Raw genomic sequence first — 20,093 nt, 5'->3', positions numbered from 1 at the left:
AGTTTAATTTTCCCCTCTAACCTAGTTTCAGTTCTAGTTTCATCAACTTTTATTCGATTATCAGTTTGAATAATCATAAAAAGTACATTTTTAAAAGTTTTAAGCACATAAGTAAGAAAAAAGATAAAGTCACAAAGAAATTAAGTCACAGTAGAAAAAGACGTTAGAAAAAATAGTTTTTACAATTTTAAACAGTTCTGGTTTAGCTAAAAATATTGCGACGTATTGTTAAGACTGCTTTAAGAAAAGTCACTATGAGTTTAGCTTCATGTGGCGATTTTAAAGATTGCAGGTAAAAAAATGCTGGATAGGATTGTCTGAGTCCACTGGATCGGAGAATAGGGATAATCCATGTTTTCCTTGGTAGCTTATAATATTTGCAGAAAAGGACGACATGGATCTTGGATTGTGGGGAGATTCCGTCACAGGGGCACTTCATCAAGTTATGAGACCAGTTTTGCATTTGCGGAAATGAAACTAAACGGAAGAAAATGTTAAAGCGTAGTCTTGTTAGTAGGAACTTTTCGTGATTGGATAAAAAGTACGTCAGGTAAGGCTGTATGCATTTTCCAGACTGTTGTGCACAGATTTTTTCGTTTTGTGGTTTAATAATCTCTGCCTGGTTCCGAAGGTCCCTCAGATGGCCCAAACACATTAGCTTTAGCTGTTTCCTGGAAATATCTTCCACTGAGGGAGGATCATCAAAATAGGACTTGCGGTCCAGGTCTTTAAAGAAATTACATATGTAGTTTAGCCACGGGATTTTTCGCCAGTTTGTCAGGGCTAAACAATCAGTAATGAGGGAGCGAGTTAGATGGCTTTCGGGATTGCACCATATTCGATGCCATAGTAAGATAGCCTGGCATCGGATGGTGTCGATGATGTATTCCATGCCAAGCTCCCGGTGTGAGGCTAATATCGGGGAACTTCGAGGAAGGGCTAGGATGTACTTTATAAAAGCATTTTCAGTGACCTGTAGCTGGTCGATACGTCCATGGCCCCAGATTCCAGCTCCGTAGGTGGCCACGCTTTGGCATTTTGCATAGTATATGGTCAGGAGTTCAGGTGGAGCTGGTTTCCCCAATTTCCTCGAGAAAGAGGTTAGTGCTGAGGTTGCACGGCGGAAATGAAGATTTCTGGCTTCGATTGCCTTTTGCCAATTCATTGCGTCATCCACTAGGATGCCCAGGTATGGGTAAACCGGGGTTTTTTCCAGTTTGTTATTGTCAACCATTATGGGTTTGGAATTTTTAATCCTGGGGCCGATATGCATTGTAAAGGTTTTCTTGATGTTAATTTTGAGACCGAGTGAATCCATGAATGCTGTGTATTTGTTGAGTTGTAGCTGGAGTTGATTTAAAGTCCGTGCTAGAATTACTGAATCGTCAGCATACAGGAGAGTGGGTATCGGGCGATGATTTATCTGGGGCAGGTCCTGGCTCCCTTCCAGCATAGCCTGTTCAAGCCCATTTGTATAAAGGTTGAACAGGAAGGGAGCCAGTACACATCCCTGCCTTACTCCCTTCTTTATTTGAAATGGTCGTGACAGTTCGCCGCTGGTACCAAATCGTACTCGGCCTTCAGCATTTGTGTAGAGTTCTCGGAGAAAAGTTAATATCGGGGGATCCACACCAAGGTCGGTTAATATTTGCCAAAGTTTCGCATGCTGGACGCAGTCAAATGCCGCACTTAGGTCGACATAGACGAGGAAGATGTTACCTCCTTTGGCGTGAGCGTATTTACCAGCCAGAAGAACAAGGTTGAGGGCCTGCTCCATGGTCCCGAGCCCCTTCTGGAAACCGTATTGCAGGTCGGTTATGATGTTATTCTCCCGGGCCCAAGATTGTAGTCGGTCCAGGAGTAGTCGACCTGCAATCTTACCCATGAAGTCCAGAAGGGAGATTGGTCTATAGCAGGCGGGATCGTTGCGGTCGCCTTTTTTGAAAATGGGTAGTAGGATTGAAGTTGACCATGAGTGGAAAAGGCTGGTTGAAACTACTGCTGACATGACCCGGGTGATTATTTTTGACCAGAAGTCTACATCGTGGAGGAACAAGTCCATTGGAACCCCATCGGGGCCGGGGGCCTTACCAGTTTTTGAAGCCCTGATTGCTTTTATAATTTCATTAAGAGAAAAATATATCTTAATCGGATAGATGTTGTTTTCCGTCGGCTGGACCTCATATGTTGGATTGTTTGCTACGGAGTCTGGAGGTGTTCCAAAAATTTTTGCAAAGTGGGAGACCCAATCATCCTCGGTTATTGCCACGTCAAGTTGTTCAGGGTCTGTGCTATTGGCCAAGAATGGAGAACTTATGGTTTGCCAGAATGCAGTGCTGTCTTTCCTTCGGGCACTATCGTGTAAACGTAGCCAAAGATCTTGTTTGATTTGTTTTTTGCGGTCTCGCCGAGCAGAGTTATAATTTTTCCTCAGGTAGGAGATTTCCTGGGGGTCTCTCGTAGGCTTACTCAAAGCTTCTTTAAGAGATGTAAGTGCCTTCCGACAAGCGGTTCGAACCATCTCGTGGTGGGCGACTTAGTCTTGTTTTTTAAGTTGACAAATAACTCATCCCTTATTGTTTCCTGGATACTTTGGAAACAACTGACAATTATTTGCGGTGGTGTCTCCAGAGACGTACATTTGGATAACCATTGTTCTGTTTTTTCGAGGACCCTCTGTGTTACCTCTTCCGGGTCGATCTTTGCCCATTTGACTGTGTACCCATTCAGTTTGTTTATGGACACTGAATGTTGGTTAAGGGAACTTAACTTTGCAGGATGTGCTCCTGCCCGTTTAATGTTGATTTTCATGCTGAGCGGGTAGTGGTCGCTTATTGGGTTTGACCCAATTTCATAGTTCGTTAATTGCCCTTTGAGTGAGTTTGAGGCTATTATATAGTCTATGGTTGTGGAGTAGCCTCGCCCGTGGAAGGTGGGTGAGTAATCCTGCTGCGGGTCAACCAATTCATTAACATAATCCATATCCAAGGCGAATAGGATTTTGTTGAGTTTGTTGCCACATGTCGAGTGGGCGAAGTGAGGAGTAGGATTCCCAAGTTCGTTCTGGAGACCACAGTTTCCATTTTTGCGGTTTGGGCATAAAGGGAAGTTGAAGTCGCCACCCCAGATGAAGTGAATTGTAGATATATTGTTGTCGTTTTGGAGTGAGGTTAGGAATGTAGCTATCTCTTCTAGGTTTGACCAGCATTCCGAAGTGCCGGAGTTATTGTAGTAGTTTATGAGTATATAGTTATTATCTTTGGATGCTGTTATCTGCATGATTTGCATGATTTGGAAAGTAGGTGACTCCTTTAATAATTTCACTCTGAGGGGAAGGGTATTGGCGACGTAGGTCGTAAGCCCCCCTTCGGTCTGCCCATATTTCCTGGTACTGCAGGGGTGAAAAAAGTTTTGTATCCCACAAGATGTAATGGGATTGTGCACCAGGTTTCTTGTTGGCACAGTATCTGATGTTGCCTTGCTGTGTCAAGTCATAAGGCCAGTGATATTTTTGAGGTCAGGCCTGCAATATTCCAATATGCGGTGGAGAAACTCAGGTTTGTGGTGTCTGCAGAGACATGTGGTGAAACTGACGGGGTGTTTGCAGTCTGGGTTCCTGGCAGTTGATGTAGTTGGACCTGTGGGGGTTTGACAGAAGCTTTAGGAGCTATGATTGGCTGGTGGTACAAGCCGGGGGTGGTTCCGTCTTCAACTGTGGAGGTTGTGTGGGTAACTTTGTTAGGAGTATTGGGGGAAGCAGTTAGCGATTCCTGGATTAGGTTTTTATAATTGTCAGGAGAAGGCTCCAAAGATACTAGCTGCTGTGCAAAGTTAGTTGGTTGTGATATGGTAATGATGTTTATATGTCTAGGTTCGTCCCTGGGTGGTCAATCGACCATCTCTAGACAGTCGAAACGGTTTTGCGTTGGAAAGCCCTGCCAGCCTTCATAAGATTGAAAAGGTCTGTCTTGCCAGTATTGCCTTGGCCTTTCTCTCGTGGCATTTCTGCCTCCATGGTCGTATGTATACTCCATCTGGTTCCGTGGTTCTTGGTTCCATGGTTCTTTAGGGGTCTGGTGCCAAGACCAGGGTGGAGTATAGCGATGTTGTCTCGCTGAAGGGTAAAAGAAAGAAAGATGCCGGGCATCAATCCCCCCCTTTTTTTCCAGTGAGGGCCAGGCGCAAATGTAGTCCACTGTGGAGGGGTCTCTGCATGTTACTATAATACAGTCTCCGCGGGTCGTTTTTGTTGTTTTGCCTACCCAAACTACCCTGCGGACTGTGGAGATCCCTCCAGAGAGATGGGGTTCTAAAGGCCTGTTAATGCTTAGCCATTGCATGACCTTGTTTTTAAGTGACCATGCAGTTTCAGGTGTATCGTCGGTTAGCTCTGGTACGCCTGTGAGTACTATTGTATAGGGAGTGGCTTCTGGAGGCAGGTGGGCTGGACGTCTGGTTACTGGTGTTTTTTTTGTGATGTTTTTAAGAGAAGGCTGGGGGGCCGCTGGTTTTGGTAAAAGAGATGCTGGGTTTTTTGCGGGGTGAACTTTGCTAAAATTGTTTGTCACTGGTCCTGGAGTATCTAGGGTGGCTGGACCTGTACTTTGAGTTTGTTGGTTTGATACAGCAGTGGTTTTGCTCCGCTGTGGTTGGGGCGTTGTAATTAGCGGATTTTGGTTCGTAGTGTTTTGTTTGTGGCTTGTTGAGGGTAAGGTAGTCGGATTTGTTCGTTTTGATGCTTTGGGTGGTTGCGCTTGAAAGTGTGTTTTAGAAGGCTGCGGAGGATTTCTCTGGCCCTTTATTTCTATGCGCCTATTAGTGTCAAGGAGTGTTGCGGAAATTATGGTCAACTGGGCTTCTATGTTTCTGATGCTGAGTTGAATGGGTTTCAGGTACTGGAACAAGAGATCTTTTGTTGTGGTCAAAACTTGTGAGGTAACTTTGCATGTTCTGCAGAAGTTATCGGTAGCCTCATTTGAAATTGTAAAATGGGTGGGGTTAGCTACAGGAGGGAGTAGTGTGTTTTGTTGCGTTGTGAGGTTTGGGTGGGTTATAGCATGATCTGAACGGGGAGCTATGGCTGCTGCGTTACCAGCAGTTTTTGTGGTATTTTGTTTTGGGATGGCTCCTTCCCTTTCTCCTTGAAGGTGCAGATTAACATTAGTCTGGGCTTCCTCCTGAGTTTGACAAGCCGCCAGATCGGGGGTTGCCTCTAAATTGTCCGAAGTTAGTGAAAGGTCAGACTCAGATTGTGTTACGGAGAGATCTACTATAGATGGAACTGTGTTTATGTCGGGAGCAGACAAAGTCACGGGAAGGGAACAGTTTTGGGAGTTGAGATGAATGGGAGAGGTGGCATTTGCTATGGTGCCTAAGGAAGATCGTTTCGCATTCGCGTTCATGAGGTCTAGTGACACTCTCTTTTCCATGAGGGCGATACTCTGATTGATTACCTCATGAGTCCGTGAGATGAATCAGTCAATTGGCCCGGTTATTTGAGCTACCTCCTGAGCGTGTTTGGATTTGGTCTTTGAGGTACTCCTGGTTTTCGGCGGCATGATGTAGTCTGCTGGCTGGGGTTTCGGTGATGAAAGGGAGGTGGCCCGGTCCGGTCGCTACCGGGCACTAACGGGCAACAATGGGCCCGGGCTGCGACCCGCGCGCGTCCCGCGTTGCGTGAGGTGGTCTTTCTTAAATAACTATGAGATCAAAGGAGGCGTGGCACTGGGAGGGGGCGCGGCTCCCTCGGGAAGAGGACCAGCTGTTGGTGTTGCTTGCTGGTCCTCGCAGTCCCGGGGCCGCACCTCTCACCTCCTCTGCAGCCTCGCTCACGCGCTGCTCCTCACGCCGATGGTTTAGTCCTGGAGAGTGGCAGGTAGGCAAGTAAGCTGCTCCTGCAGCGAAAGGCAGAGTTCAGGGAGACAAGCAACCTCTGTACGAGTGGCACCCGCGAAGCGGGGGCCGCAAGAGGTTATGGGCGCTGGCTGGGGGCGTGGCACTGGGAGGGGGCGCGGCTTCCTCGGGAAGAGGACCAGCTGTTGGTGTTGCTTGCTGGTCATAAAGGGAAGTTGAAGTCGCCACCCCAGATGAAGTGAATTGTAGATATATTGTTGTCGTTTTGGAGTGAGGTTAGGAATGTAGCTATCTCTTCTAGGTTTGACCAGCATTCCGAAGTGCCGGAGTTATTGTAGTAGTTTATGAGTATATAGTTATTATCTTTGGATGCTGTTATCTGCATGATTTGCATGATTTGGAAAGTAGGTGACTCCTTTAATAATTTCACTCTGAGGGGAAGGGTATTGGCGACGTAGGTCGTAAGCCCCCCTTCGGTCTGCCCATATTTCCTGGTACTGCAGGGGTGAAAAAAGTTTTGTATCCCACAAGATGTAATGGGATTGTGCACCAGGTTTCTTGTTGGCACAGTATCTGATGTTGCCTTGCTGTGTCAAGTCATAAGGCCAGTGATATTTTTGAGGTCAGGCCTGCAATATTCCAATATGCGGTGGAGAAACTCAGGTTTGTGGTGTCTGCAGAGACATGTGGTGAAACTGACGGGGTGTTTGCAGTCTGGGTTCCTGGCAGTTGATGTAGTTGGACCTGTGGGGGTTTGACAGAAGCTTTAGGAGCTATGATTGGCTGGTGGTACAAGCCGGGGGTGGTTCCGTCTTCAACTGTGGAGGTTGTGTGGGTAACTTTGTTAGGAGTATTGGGGGAAGCAGTTAGCGATTCCTGGATTAGGTTTTTATAATTGTCAGGAGAAGGCTCCAAAGATACTAGCTGCTGTGCAAAGTTAGTTGGTTGTGATATGGTAATGATGTTTATATGTCTAGGTTCGTCCCTGGGTGGTCAATCGACCATCTCTAGACAGTCGAAACGGTTTTGCGTTGGAAAGCCCTGCCAGCCTTCATAAGATTGAAAAGGTCTGTCTTGCCAGTATTGCCTTGGCCTTTCTCTCGTGGCATTTCTGCCTCCATGGTCGTATGTATACTCCATCTGGTTCCGTGGTTCTTGGTTCCATGGTTCTTTAGGGGTCTGGTGCCAAGACCAGGGTGGAGTATAGCGATGTTGTCTCGCTGAAGGGTAAAAGAAAGAAAGATGCCGGGCATCAATCCCCCCCTTTTTTTCCAGTGAGGGCCAGGCGCAAATGTAGTCCACTGTGGAGGGGTCTCTGCATGTTACTATAATACAGTCTCCGCGGGTCGTTTTTGTTGTTTTGCCTACCCAAACTACCCTGCGGACTGTGGAGATCCCTCCAGAGAGATGGGGTTCTAAAGGCCTGTTAATGCTTAGCCATTGCATGACCTTGTTTTTAAGTGACCATGCAGTTTCAGGTGTATCGTCGGTTAGCTCTGGTACGCCTGTGAGTACTATTGTATAGGGAGTGGCTTCTGGAGGCAGGTGGGCTGGACGTCTGGTTACTGGTGTTTTTTTTGTGATGTTTTTAAGAGAAGGCTGGGGGGCCGCTGGTTTTGGTAAAAGAGATGCTGGGTTTTTTGCGGGGTGAACTTTGCTAAAATTGTTTGTCACTGGTCCTGGAGTATCTAGGGTGGCTGGACCTGTACTTTGAGTTTGTTGGTTTGATACAGCAGTGGTTTTGCTCCGCTGTGGTTGGGGCGTTGTAATTAGCGGATTTTGGTTCGTAGTGTTTTGTTTGTGGCTTGTTGAGGGTAAGGTAGTCGGATTTGTTCGTTTTGATGCTTTGGGTGGTTGCGCTTGAAAGTGTGTTTTAGAAGGCTGCGGAGGATTTCTCTGGCCCTTTATTTCTATGCGCCTATTAGTGTCAAGGAGTGTTGCGGAAATTATGGTCAACTGGGCTTCTATGTTTCTGATGCTGAGTTGAATGGGTTTCAGGTACTGGAACAAGAGATCTTTTGTTGTGGTCAAAACTTGTGAGGTAACTTTGCATGTTCTGCAGAAGTTATCGGTAGCCTCATTTGAAATTGTAAAATGGGTGGGGTTAGCTACAGGAGGGAGTAGTGTGTTTTGTTGCGTTGTGAGGTTTGGGTGGGTTATAGCATGATCTGAACGGGGAGCTATGGCTGCTGCGTTACCAGCAGTTTTTGTGGTATTTTGTTTTGGGATGGCTCCTTCCCTTTCTCCTTGAAGGTGCAGATTAACATTAGTCTGGGCTTCCTCCTGAGTTTGACAAGCCGCCAGATCGGGGGTTGCCTCTAAATTGTCCGAAGTTAGTGAAAGGTCAGACTCAGATTGTGTTACGGAGAGATCTACTATAGATGGAACTGTGTTTATGTCGGGAGCAGACAAAGTCACGGGAAGGGAACAGTTTTGGGAGTTGAGATGAATGGGAGAGGTGGCATTTGCTATGGTGCCTAAGGAAGATCGTTTCGCATTCGCGTTCATGAGGTCTAGTGACACTCTCTTTTCCATGAGGGCGATACTCTGATTGATTACCTCATGAGTCCGTGAGATGAATCAGTCAATTGGCCCGGTTATTTGAGCTACCTCCTGAGCGTGTTTGGATTTGGTCTTTGAGGTACTCCTGGTTTTCGGCGGCATGATGTAGTCTGCTGGCTGGGGTTTCGGTGATGAAAGGGAGGTGGCCCGGTCCGGTCGCTACCGGGCACTAACGGGCAACAATGGGCCCGGGCTGCGACCCGCGCGCGTCCCGCGTTGCGTGAGGTGGTCTTTCTTAAATAACTATGAGATCAAAGGAGGCGTGGCACTGGGAGGGGGCGCGGCTCCCTCGGGAAGAGGACCAGCTGTTGGTGTTGCTTGCTGGTCCTCGCAGTCCCGGGGCCGCACCTCTCACCTCCTCTGCAGCCTCGCTCACGCGCTGCTCCTCACGCCGATGGTTTAGTCCTGGAGAGTGGCAGGTAGGCAAGTAAGCTGCTCCTGCAGCGAAAGGCAGAGTTCAGGGAGACAAGCAACCTCTGTACGAGTGGCACCCGCGAAGCGGGGGCCGCAAGAGGTTATGGGCGCTGGCTGGGGGCGTGGCACTGGGAGGGGGCGCGGCTTCCTCGGGAAGAGGACCAGCTGTTGGTGTTGCTTGCTGGTCCTCGCAGTCCCGGAGCCGCACCTCTCACCTCCTCTGCGGCCTCGCTCACGCGCTGCTCCTCACGCCGATGGTTTAGTCCTGGAGAGTGGCAGGTAGGCAAGTAAGCTGCTCCTGCAGCGAAAGGCAGAGTTCAGGGAGACAAGCAACCTCTGTACGAGTGGCTCCCGCGAAGCGGGGGCCGCGAGAGGTTATGGGCGCTGGCTGGGGGCGTGGCACTGGGAGGGGGCGCGGCTCCCTCGGGAAGAGGACCAGCTGTTGGTGTTGCTTGCTGGTCCTCGCAGTCCCGGGGCCGCACCTCTCACCTCCTCTGCGGCCTCGCTCACGCGCTGCTCCTCACGCCGATGGTTTAGTCCTGGAGAGTGGCAGGTAGGCAAGTAAGCTGCTCCTGCAGCGAAAGGCAGAGTTCAGGGAGACAAGCAACCTCTGTACGAGTGGCACCCGCGAAGCGGGGGCCACGAGAGGTTATGGGCGCTGGCTGGGGGCGTGGCACTGGGAGGGGGCGCGGCTCCCTCGGGAAGAGGACCAGCTGTTGGTGTTGCTTGCTGGTCCTCGCAGTCCCGGAGCCGCACCTCTCACCTCCTCTGCGGCCTCGCTCACGCGCTGCTCCTCACGCCAATGGTTTAGTCCTGGAGAGTGGCAGGTAGGCAAGTAAGCTGCTCCTGCAGCGAAAGGCAGAGTTCAGGGAGACAAGCAACCTCTGTACGAGTGGCCCTCTAACCATGTATTGGTACTACCCATATTCATGTTCCATAACTCATGGATGTCTCTGCTTAAACAGATCCCTAGATATTTTACTGGACCCTCTGCCCAACATAGCGGGTAATTTAATTCAAATGGGGTAGTGTCCTCAGTCAGTGGGAATAACGTAGATGTCTTCCAATTAATCTGTATGCCTGACAGGCCTCCAAATTGTGTGATTTCCCGCAGTGCTGACTGTAAATTAGTTCGGGGATTCTTTATATATAAAGTGATATCATCAGCATATTGTGATATTATTATCCCTCTGGATGTGAAACTCAGTCCCCTCTCTGCATGATTTTGCCACAGCCGCGCTGCATGTGGTTCTAACGCTATTGCAAAAAGGAAGGGTGAAAGGGGACAGCCTTGTCTCGTACCATGGGTTATGTGGAATGCCGCTGTTTGTTTGTCCCACAGATATGTTTAGCAAATTTTAACACCGACATTGCATCTGTAAAAAAGTGTGTGTCATGTTCATGAAAGACCTTTAGCTTGACAGGGTAGAGAAGCTCGTATGGCACGCCAGCTTGCTGCAGGATCTTCTTGGCTTGGGTGAATTCTAGACGTACCGTTTGGACACCAGGAGTAAAGTCAGGGTAGAATAAGACATTATTCCCTTTGTACGAAATTTGACCACGTTCCCTGGCCTCCTTGAGTATAGCATCCCTGTCACGATAGTTTAATATTTTATATTTTAGCAAGGATCGGCCTGGGGGTCGTGCCTCTAGGACCTAGAACAGAAGTCTAGGACCCAGAGCAGGGTGGGCCCGCTCCACAATAAACATTGCAGACCACTCAGACCCAAAGATATCTTTTATCAGTTCCTCCAAGAGGAGTTCCATTTTCCCAGTAGCCGTGGTTTCCGGAATACCTGTGAGGTGAATATTGTTCCTCTGAGAGCGAGCCTCCAAATCATAATTTTTGGCCCTTATGACTGTAAGGACCCGTTCCATATTCAGCAGTTGCTCTGTGGTGTGAACCTGAAACTTGTGCACTTCAGTATGGCGATTCTCGAGCTGGTCTAACCGGAGTTCATGGGTATTCACTTGAGTTTTGACCTGGTCGAGCTCTGCATTTAGGCCATCGAGTTTGGAGTCAATAGTTTTGAGATTGGACTTCATTTCCAGTAAGAGACTGTGGAGATTGGCATTCCCACCTTCTGTGTCATATAGTGGGCCATGCGCCGTGTCTGGGTCTGGGTCGGCATTTCCCTGACGAGTTTGTCTTTAATTTTCAAATGTCAGTTTTGGTTGCTTTGTATCTGTTTTCCAATTTTGTGCTCCCAGTGGTGCTATACAAGTAGTGGTAGATAATTGATAGTGTCCTAGCACACCCCGCCCAGTTCTAGACTTATGTGCACTCACTCAGCTTGATCACCAATTGAGCACGACGTGGTATTTGCGACACTGTGGAGCGCTGGCAAAAGATTGAAGTATCTAGGCACCCCCTTTCTTGCTAAGTGCGTGTCCCCGGCACCACGGCTAAAACTACTGCAATCTCGTGAGCGGGTTGCCGCTGAACCACAAGGACGTACTGATGGATCGACCTAATGGGTGCCACGTTTTGCAAGATGAACCCTTCAATGTTAGCCCCCTTGGTGTCAATGACCTCAAGGTGCCTAGGAAAAGGTCTGCATCTCACCGGTGGGTCTAGTGTATTTCCACCGATGTCAATGCAATTCTGGCCGCATCCACTTATATGGTTATGACACTCTCTGCTCCTGGAGGGAGTGAGTTTCTGACCGGATGGGGCAAATCACCAGTGCCACGTGCATAATACCCTTTGTGGAGAAATGTATATCCCAGTGCACAGTTGTGACTATAATGCAATCCACCTTGTGCAAGCGAGTCTCCGGCTTCACGCGACGACTCTGGAGCGGCACGCCATATCCACAAACCAAGTGTAATACCATCTGGGGGGGAACGAATTACCAGTGCCACAACTGGCAGTGTCTTCAACCAGGCTGATTTTGGGGTCCAATGTGTACTTACAGCTGCAGCGTAGCCTCACTTGTTTAGTGCTTTTTCAGGCTCCTGCGCATATACAGAGGCAGGGCTCTCCGCCACAAATCGAGCTCCTGCTATTGTCACAGGTCTGCTCACCAGCACTTCACTCCAGGCAGTGATGCGCACAATGCGCCTAGTCGTGGGGTCCGGCACAACACAGCATCAGCTCAACTATGCTTCAACAGTGCTCATCCATCTACAATGATTCGCAGGGCGGCAGATCTCTCTGCTCCACACACAAATGTCTCTCTGGGCTATGAGGGATATATATGCTAGTGCCCTCCGAGACTTTTATCACAGTGCAGCTTAATATTAGGCCCAGTTCACCGCCACAAAGGCCTTGGGGCACCGCCCACAATGGCGCATTTACAGCTTTGCTTGTTCTCACGGATATGGCGCCCCTTGAGCACACAGTACGCCATCAAGGGAGAGCAGCTTACTAGAGCCTCCCACTCTGCCAACTCTTTGCTTGTTGTGCCATGGTCTGTCATAGGATCCCATCCAACGCCGATCCCATCCTCCGCACAGCTAGTACATGCTCACCTTCGGGCACTGGGCTACGCAAGCAGCGGGGTCCGGCCCGCACACAAGGCCCAACATGACCCGCCCTTCTGCCACAATCAGCGGCCGAAGCGGAGCCCTTAGGTCACTTCAAATGTGGTTTCTTACAGTGCGCCAGGTGCACAACAAGTTTGTAGTGCAAGCAGCGCCAAATACGATGCTTCTTTGTCTCGTGTGCAGAAGGATTTTTGCGAGATCAGTCCTCGGCCGGCAGAGCCCTCTCACCGAGCGGCCATCCTGCTGCTCGGCTAGGCCATGCCCCCGCCCCTACCATCAATGAAGGTGATTTACCATTAAACGGATATGGATGGGGAGAGAAGGGTAGCAGACCTTTTTGCCCCCCACATCCACTCATGCAAATGTGAATGATCCAAGAAAACCTGTACCTGGCCCTGACAAAGTTTATTCAGAGCACAAGAAATTAGAAGAATTGAAGAAAATGGGTGCTAATTGTAATAGTTCAAACCAAAGAGGAATGCATCTCCCAGAGGCCCTTCCAGCTGGAAATGAAGGATCATTACTACACCACTGAGTGCTTTAATGAAAGACACTAGATTTTCTAGAGTGGTGCCCTGCTGAAAGAAGATAGCCTGTACTACTTCTCAGTAAATCAACTCGTTTTCAACAAGATGACCCTCATTGAGAATACCTGCTCTCACATTCACCGAGCTGGCCAGATGATTGGAAGGCAACAAGGCCTCATAATTACAGGCCCAAAGCCATAGCGTGGGAGCTTTCAGGCACTTGGGATGTGAACAAATACTGCCTTGATTGTTTGTGCTGTCTCCCAAAGTATCAAGAGTGTTCCCTCAATGTCTCAAACCCTCTTCGAAGGATGGAAATTCCTGAGGATGCCTGTAACTGTACCCCACTTATCCATGATGAAGAAGAGGCCCAGTATCTGAAGGTGAGGATTTTATGTTGATGCAGGAAAACCCCAATTTAAGACTAAAACATTGCACTCTGAAGCTGGCCCACAGTCAGCATCAAGTCCGTGATCCGCACAAAATACATGTGTCTCTGACCTTTGAAAATCCACCACAATCACTGAAATGATCAGTGAAGACACGTGGTGCAAACAGATAGTGAGTGAAACTCCTGACAAAGAACATCTCTGTGAGACTGCACAACCAATGCACACAATATACAATTATTAGAACAAATGATTATGATCTCCAAACTGCAGGGATAATAGGAAATGTGCCAGGGAAAACATCACAAAGATCTCCCTGTGAAAAAATGTAATACAGGACATTAAGACCAGAATGGGGTAGAGATCCAGCCCTTCTTTGGGACTAGGCAAATTGGAAGTAGCAAACAAGCCCCCTCTCGTGCTCTTTAATCAGCTCTGTTGTAACTTTCCCCAAAGTAGGGAGAGATAAAATGGCATGGCCGGCTGGGAGACAGAAAAACATGAGGGATGAGGGTGAGGACTTTTGCAAAGGGAGGGTGTATCCCCATATATACTCTGAAGGACCTAGTGGCTCAAAGTAATGTATTTCCAGTGCATCAGATAGAAGGGTACCCCCTTCCTAAAGGTCACATGCGCTCCTCTGAAGATGCACAAAAATGGTTTGCAAATAAAGAAGAAAAAAGGGACTGCAGCCGTTGGGCTTGGCACTCCAATCCCCCTCTCCCTCCAACATCTACCCACCCCTGCAGCAATTGAAAACTCATTTGGATGTCAGTGAGGCTAAAAGAAGATGATGTTGCTAATACAACTGAACTCTGAAGCCACCTTTGAAATGTTTTGCTGGAACTGGTAAGCAAAGTTAACCAAGCCCCAAGAGTAAGTAGTTGTGTGACCTTATTTAAATCTCTTTGAGTCCAAATTAATCTAAGAATTTTCTTGGTGGCCCAAATCCATCAGAAATTACTTTGGCAAAGTGGTCATTCACATGGTCTACTAAAAGCAAAAATGCCATATGCGCAAAATGACAAGGGCATGGGAATAGCAAACCAATAGACATGCAAGATTACAGGCACAAAGAGCCACACTCAACAAAGAGAACACTTTCTTTCCTACCTCTTCACTCTATTTCGGCTGTCTGCTGGGTGGAATGGAGGAAAATAAATTGGAGTTAAGCTTGGAGCAAGAGGAAACCTCTAATACGAGCCACCCACATGAAAAGTGAGAGGGTTAACATTTTAGATTTCTAGGAGATGGCTAATGACAGTGCCTTTTGATGGTCAGAGCAGAGATCCGCCTATTTGAGATGTGCAAAATAATACTGAGGAGGAGCCTTGTTGTAAAGCAACAGGAGTTCTGATGTGGATACGCTGAGTTAGAACATATCTGTACCTAGGTTAGCCTTAAGTTCTGCAACTGAAAAAGGCAATTCTAGGACCTCATCTGCCTTGCACAGGACAACATTAAAAGAAAGATAGTCCGCCAAAGAGGCCACCAAATTTCAGTCAACCTCTGCAGAAAGATGCAAGTTACTGGTGTTTTGGAGGTCCAAATACAGATCGCTAACAGTATCCAAATTGTTCACCTCACTACTATCATCTTCCTCATGAAGGAGACTATCTGGACTTTATATATGGAGCGTGACCCAAAGTTTGTTTTCACTTTGCCATGTGCTTTGGCTAAAGTGGTCCTGCTTGCAGGGAGTACTAATAGTAGATCTGGATTTTGTATGGTAGGTGACATTGACTTGTTACCAGAGCATGCGCTTTGGCCAAAGTGGTCCTGCTTGCAGGGAGTATTAATAGTAGATCTGCATTTGGTATTGTAGGTGACATTAACTTGTTGCCAGAGCAACCAGAAAGGCCCATGGTGGTACAGTAACTGATCCTGGGGCTGGGGCAGTATCATGAAATCAGTGGGGCTAAAGTAGAGGCATGACTGGAGATGCTGTAGGTGCTTTGAGGCCTGAAGGCCCATCATTGGAAGACTGAAATAGTTAAAACATAGACTCAAAGGCCTTGGTGAATGCTACCACTTGAGTGAGGTCAGTGCCAGCGGGTTTGGCACTCCCAGAAGCAGAGCTGGGTTTCAACACTGAGCTTTTGTCCTCCAAAGGAGGTATTGAACCCAAAGACGAGAGTTGGGGTCAGCATACAGACCTGCCATTAGACGATCAGCCCCGTGAACAGGAGCTATGTCAAAGTGAGGATGGGTCGCCTATTCAGTACTTCACTATTTTTATTGGGAAGATTTCTCTGAGGATGATCCTTTTTACCTACACCTACTACCAGAACAGGATTTGGAATGTGACCTGAAACACCATCTTCCTTGATAGTCTTCAAATGAATGAAGCCACATATAGGATAAGACTTTGATTCATTCTTAGGTTCTTTACCGTAATGACAGATGTCATGGGAATCTCAAATGGACTTCTTCCAAGTGTGGCAAGGTTTACATAAATAGAACATGACATTTTTGGAGATGGGATTTTTCTCTAAAAGCCACTACACTTACAATTTAGAGCACATGTTGAATGGCACAGAAGAGAAAGACTAGATGTTAGAGCACAGGTGGTGCCATACACTGCTCTTTCACATCACATCCAGAGCAGGCACTGGAGTCGACTTGGAACTATGGCACCACCTACTAATGACTAATGCAAAAGAGGTGGTTCAACTTTCCAGTCTCCACAGTGCCAGTAGGAAATTCAAAATGTGAGAAATCTGCAGGTAGAGGTATCCATCAGAATTACATTTTAATGCAAGGTTCCACTCTGAAATTGGAAGTAAACGAAGCAATGCAACATAATACATCCACATTCCACAGGAAATAAAACAAATCATGATTATTAGTCTCAAAGAACCTAAACCTCTGATGAGGGGTGTGCAAGTGGTTTAAATACGGTGTGATTTAAATCAACTTCTACAAACAAATGGGGAATACCGCATTCCACGTTAAGTATGCTGAAGCTTCTCCATTCCGACACCTGGGTGCAGGTGAAGCTAGGAGGCGGCACACATTTATCATCTAAAGTCCGCACCACCAAAGGCCTTAAGCAAGGGTGTGTGCTCGCCCCAACACTGTTTAATCTGTATATGGCGGATCTACCAGGCGTATTAAAGACTTGCAATTCACATCCCCCGAGGCTGGGAGGGAAACCCCTGAGCAACCTTCTGTACGCAGACGATGTCGTGCTACTGAGCCATACCTACATCGGCCTCAAGCAACTACTAATTCAAATGCATAGTTATGCCATGGAAAACAAACTAAAAATAAATTTAAGCAAAACTCGCACTATGTCAATAAACATACACAAAAAACCGCAGAAGATATGGACACTGGGCGGCCAAAAATATTGAGCCAGCTTCGGACTATAAATACTTGGGAGTCATCTTCGACCAAGACGGTTCATTCTCACAGCAAATGCTGGAAGCAAAAAGGAGAGCGTCTTGTATTGCCGCCACATTAAAAAGCATAGCTAACCAACTAATAGGACCAATTTTGACTCCTTACTTGAAAATCATCCAGGCTAAGCTACTACCATCCATCTGCTACGGCAGCGAGGCTCTACGTGGGAGAGATGCCAAGAATCTGGACGTAATCCAGACAAAAGCCTACCGAACAATGTTTTCGCTTCCATCCTATACATCGCCCGCCCAACTCAGGCTGGAATTTGGACTACAAAAACAAGCTCTTGCAAGACAGGGAGCTTACATCATCTGCTCCCACAAACGTCGTTCTGCTATTACTAACACTTTAAATGAGCTGTTATGGCAAGACATTCAAAGCAGGGACGTATCTCAGGCAAGATCTTACCTGAAGACAGCCTTGGGGACTACCAAACAAACTGCGATCTGGGATTTGCAACTCGGCCACAAAGCATTTAAAAAACTGGTCTGGAAAACTGTCAAAACTCTTTCACTACTAGAGGATAAAGAGTCATTCGCTAAAAGAAACCATGCATGGATGACCATAAACACATATAAATCCCTGACACCTCAACCATACTTCAGCCAGGGTTATCCCAAGACAATAAAACTGAAGTTTCTGAAATACAGACTAGGGGTCTTGCCTACCAGAGAGCATTTGCCACCATGGCTAAGGAGCAATGGCCACGAACCCTGCACCTTCTGCAATACAGAGAAGGGCGACATACTTCATATGACTTGCCTCTGCCAAGAGTTCAGGCCAGCACGCCAGCTGTTCTTAAAGGACCAACTTAAACAGATAGGAACTCGCACTAGAAGGCAAGCAGTACTGGCTTGTCTTAACCCTGCAAACACAAAACTGAACTGCAGGTATGTAAAGTTCCTTGCGTTAATTGAGCAGAAACTGCCCAAAAACATTACACAGCATATAGACACTAATTTGAACTTAATGACACCTGCTCTTACCCAAAAGTAATGTATCTGGAAATTTGTATTGGGCTTTTACTGTTTGCTCTTTTAATGACGTTTTAAAGACACAAATTCTTTTATGATTAATCTGTTTTGTAAAATGTTTGCACTGGTTTTAATTAACTATGCATAATAAAATTACCTTACCTTACCTTACCTTACAAACAAATATCAAGATGATTATAAATGTCTTAATGATGAAATAGACTCTCAAGTTAAATTAAGATATGTGATCTCTGGGAAACGATCGCAAATTAATGTAAATCTAAGAACTGTTCACACATAAGTGTTATGTTCATCTTACAGGGCATCATTGTGACAAAATAAACATTTAGGTGAAAACTGAAATTATTCGTTTTGCCAAAATACCTTGCTAACACTGCTAAAAGAATATTCATGATATTAAGTTTTGAAGTTTTACAGCCTACACGGTCAACTTTGCTTATATCGAAGGCAGGGACAATGTTGTTAAATTATCTGTGTTGGGCGGTATTTAGGAAACGGTTGCTGATAGCATTGAAGCCCATATGCTGACAGGAGATTTTCTTTGAACTTCTATCTGTTTGCACCATTTCCTTTGATTTGTACGTGAGGACGGTCAAAAAACGGAAGTAATGTAAAGGAGAGGGGCTAAACACGATTTATGGCCTGAGTAATTAGTATATAAACAATGATTAATTTTGGCATGCAATTAAGTACTCTTCATTGTATGGTGCTTGGGGCCTATCATAACAGCAATAAAGATTATCTCTGGGAAAAGTACTCTTCCAACCTTTTCATCAAGGAATGCCTAACAAAGATGGGAATGTATATGTAGGCTTGAAGAACAGGAGCATACACTAATATTACATGGAAACAATTTCAGAACATTTATGGCTAGAGAGGGTGTGCATTCTTAATCCCAAAAAGCCTTCCATTTTGATCCTTTATCATATCCCAATTTGCCTGCCCTTGATCAGTTGCCTTCTTTTGGATTACACACTATAAATACCATCCATACATATTTTGTAGTCTAGTTAGGATTATGTAACTGTAACTTCTGTCTTTCGTCTGCACCTTGTGCCTTCTGTCATTTTATTTACTGGACTCCTTAGTATGCCTCAAATAAATGCAGTATGATTTATCTCATGCTTTGTTTAATTGTGAATGTTATTAATCTACATTTTGAGAGATTTAATTGGCCTTGACTTATTTATTTGGTTTTAATATTACATTTTTTGAAAATATTACTTATGTTAGGCTTTATCTTCAGCTTTTAGTGTAAGCTGTGGAGTCAGTGGTACATAGCCTGCCAAGTCACTCTGTTAGATATGATGCACTAACTTTTGCACAAATTTGAAGCAATCTAAAATGTATGTTTTTCCTCTAGAATGTGGCGGACGCCTTAAGGCAGAAATTAAAACAAAAGACCTTTATTCCCATGCCCAATTTGGTGATAATAACTATCCCGGCCAGTCGGACTGTGAATGGGTGATAGTAGCAGATGATGGATATGGGGTAGAAGTGATATTTCAGACTTTTGAAACTGAAGAAGAAGCAGACTGCGGCTACGACTACTTGGAAATCTTTGATGGATATGACAACACAGCACCCAGACTTGGAAGATACTGTGGATCAGGGGTATGTTTTAGAAACCTTGTATGTTGTATTTCAAATATATTTACAAGGAGAACAATTACCATTTATGCAATGGCTAGGGATCTTAGTTTAAAAAGATTCTACATTAAATGTAAGACTGGAGACTGTTCAAGTTTCCTAGCAGTAAAACATGGTATAGATGGTAAATACCTGTGGAAAGAGCAAAAGCGAAGAAAGGGTTTTGAATACACTTGAAATTGATCCTTTTTACGCTGACCTCTTTGTATTACATTTTCAAAATATGCCATCAAAGAATGACCTACTGCCCATTTGCGCTATGGCTGTTTTATTGGTGCCTCATAGAGGTGGAATGTATTAATTAGACCGAGTAACCAATTTACATACTGCAGGGGTAAACTGTAAGAATGCAATGTGTGGTCCATATTCATTTATTTTTAAAACAGTTGCTATTGTGCAGATGAGATACATTGCTAATAGAATTAGGTTATTTTTGAGTTAGTTGTTTACTAACTCTTTTGTAATATTTAGCAAGGAATCCATTTCTTTTTTTAAGTTTGATTTATTGAGGAAAAGAAAAAGAGAAGGAGGGAAGGGGGGAGAAGAGTTACAATAGGTGGATCAAAGAAATAAACAATGTAATAACAATAATAATTTCATTAAAAAAAAAGTAAGCATTACAAGCATGAAAATCATGAATATATAATTAGAATGAAAAATCATAAGTAAGACATAGTACAGTAAAACGTAATAATGATAGGTAATCAAATAATCAAGTAGAAAGAGAAAAACAGGTAATAAGCAATTCATGGAGGTTTGCGAACTTCAACCATTTCAGGTGCAGGAGAGGGAGGAACGAGGGAAGAGGA

At 45.9% G+C, this 20,093-nt stretch overlaps 1 protein-coding gene across 1 annotated transcript in view; it reads left to right on the top strand.

Annotated features, from left to right (window-relative positions):
- Positions 1-20,093, top strand: part of TLL2 (tolloid like 2) — a 2,097,051-nt gene that overhangs the window by 2,003,742 nt on the left and 73,216 nt on the right. Inside the window, exon 20 of the mRNA XM_086922321.1 lies at positions 18,998-19,248. Within this exon, the coding sequence (XP_086778447.1) occupies positions 18,998-19,248 (251 nt within the window). The remainder of the gene's footprint in view (positions 1-18,997; positions 19,249-20,093) is intronic.

The sequence above is a fragment of the Lissotriton vulgaris genome, chromosome 5 (assembly GCF_964263255.1).
Source record: "Lissotriton vulgaris chromosome 5, aLisVul1.2, whole genome shotgun sequence".
Classification (NCBI taxonomy): Eukaryota; Metazoa; Chordata; class Amphibia; order Caudata; family Salamandridae; genus Lissotriton; species Lissotriton vulgaris.
This window is presented reverse-complemented; position numbering and strand designations above follow the sequence as displayed.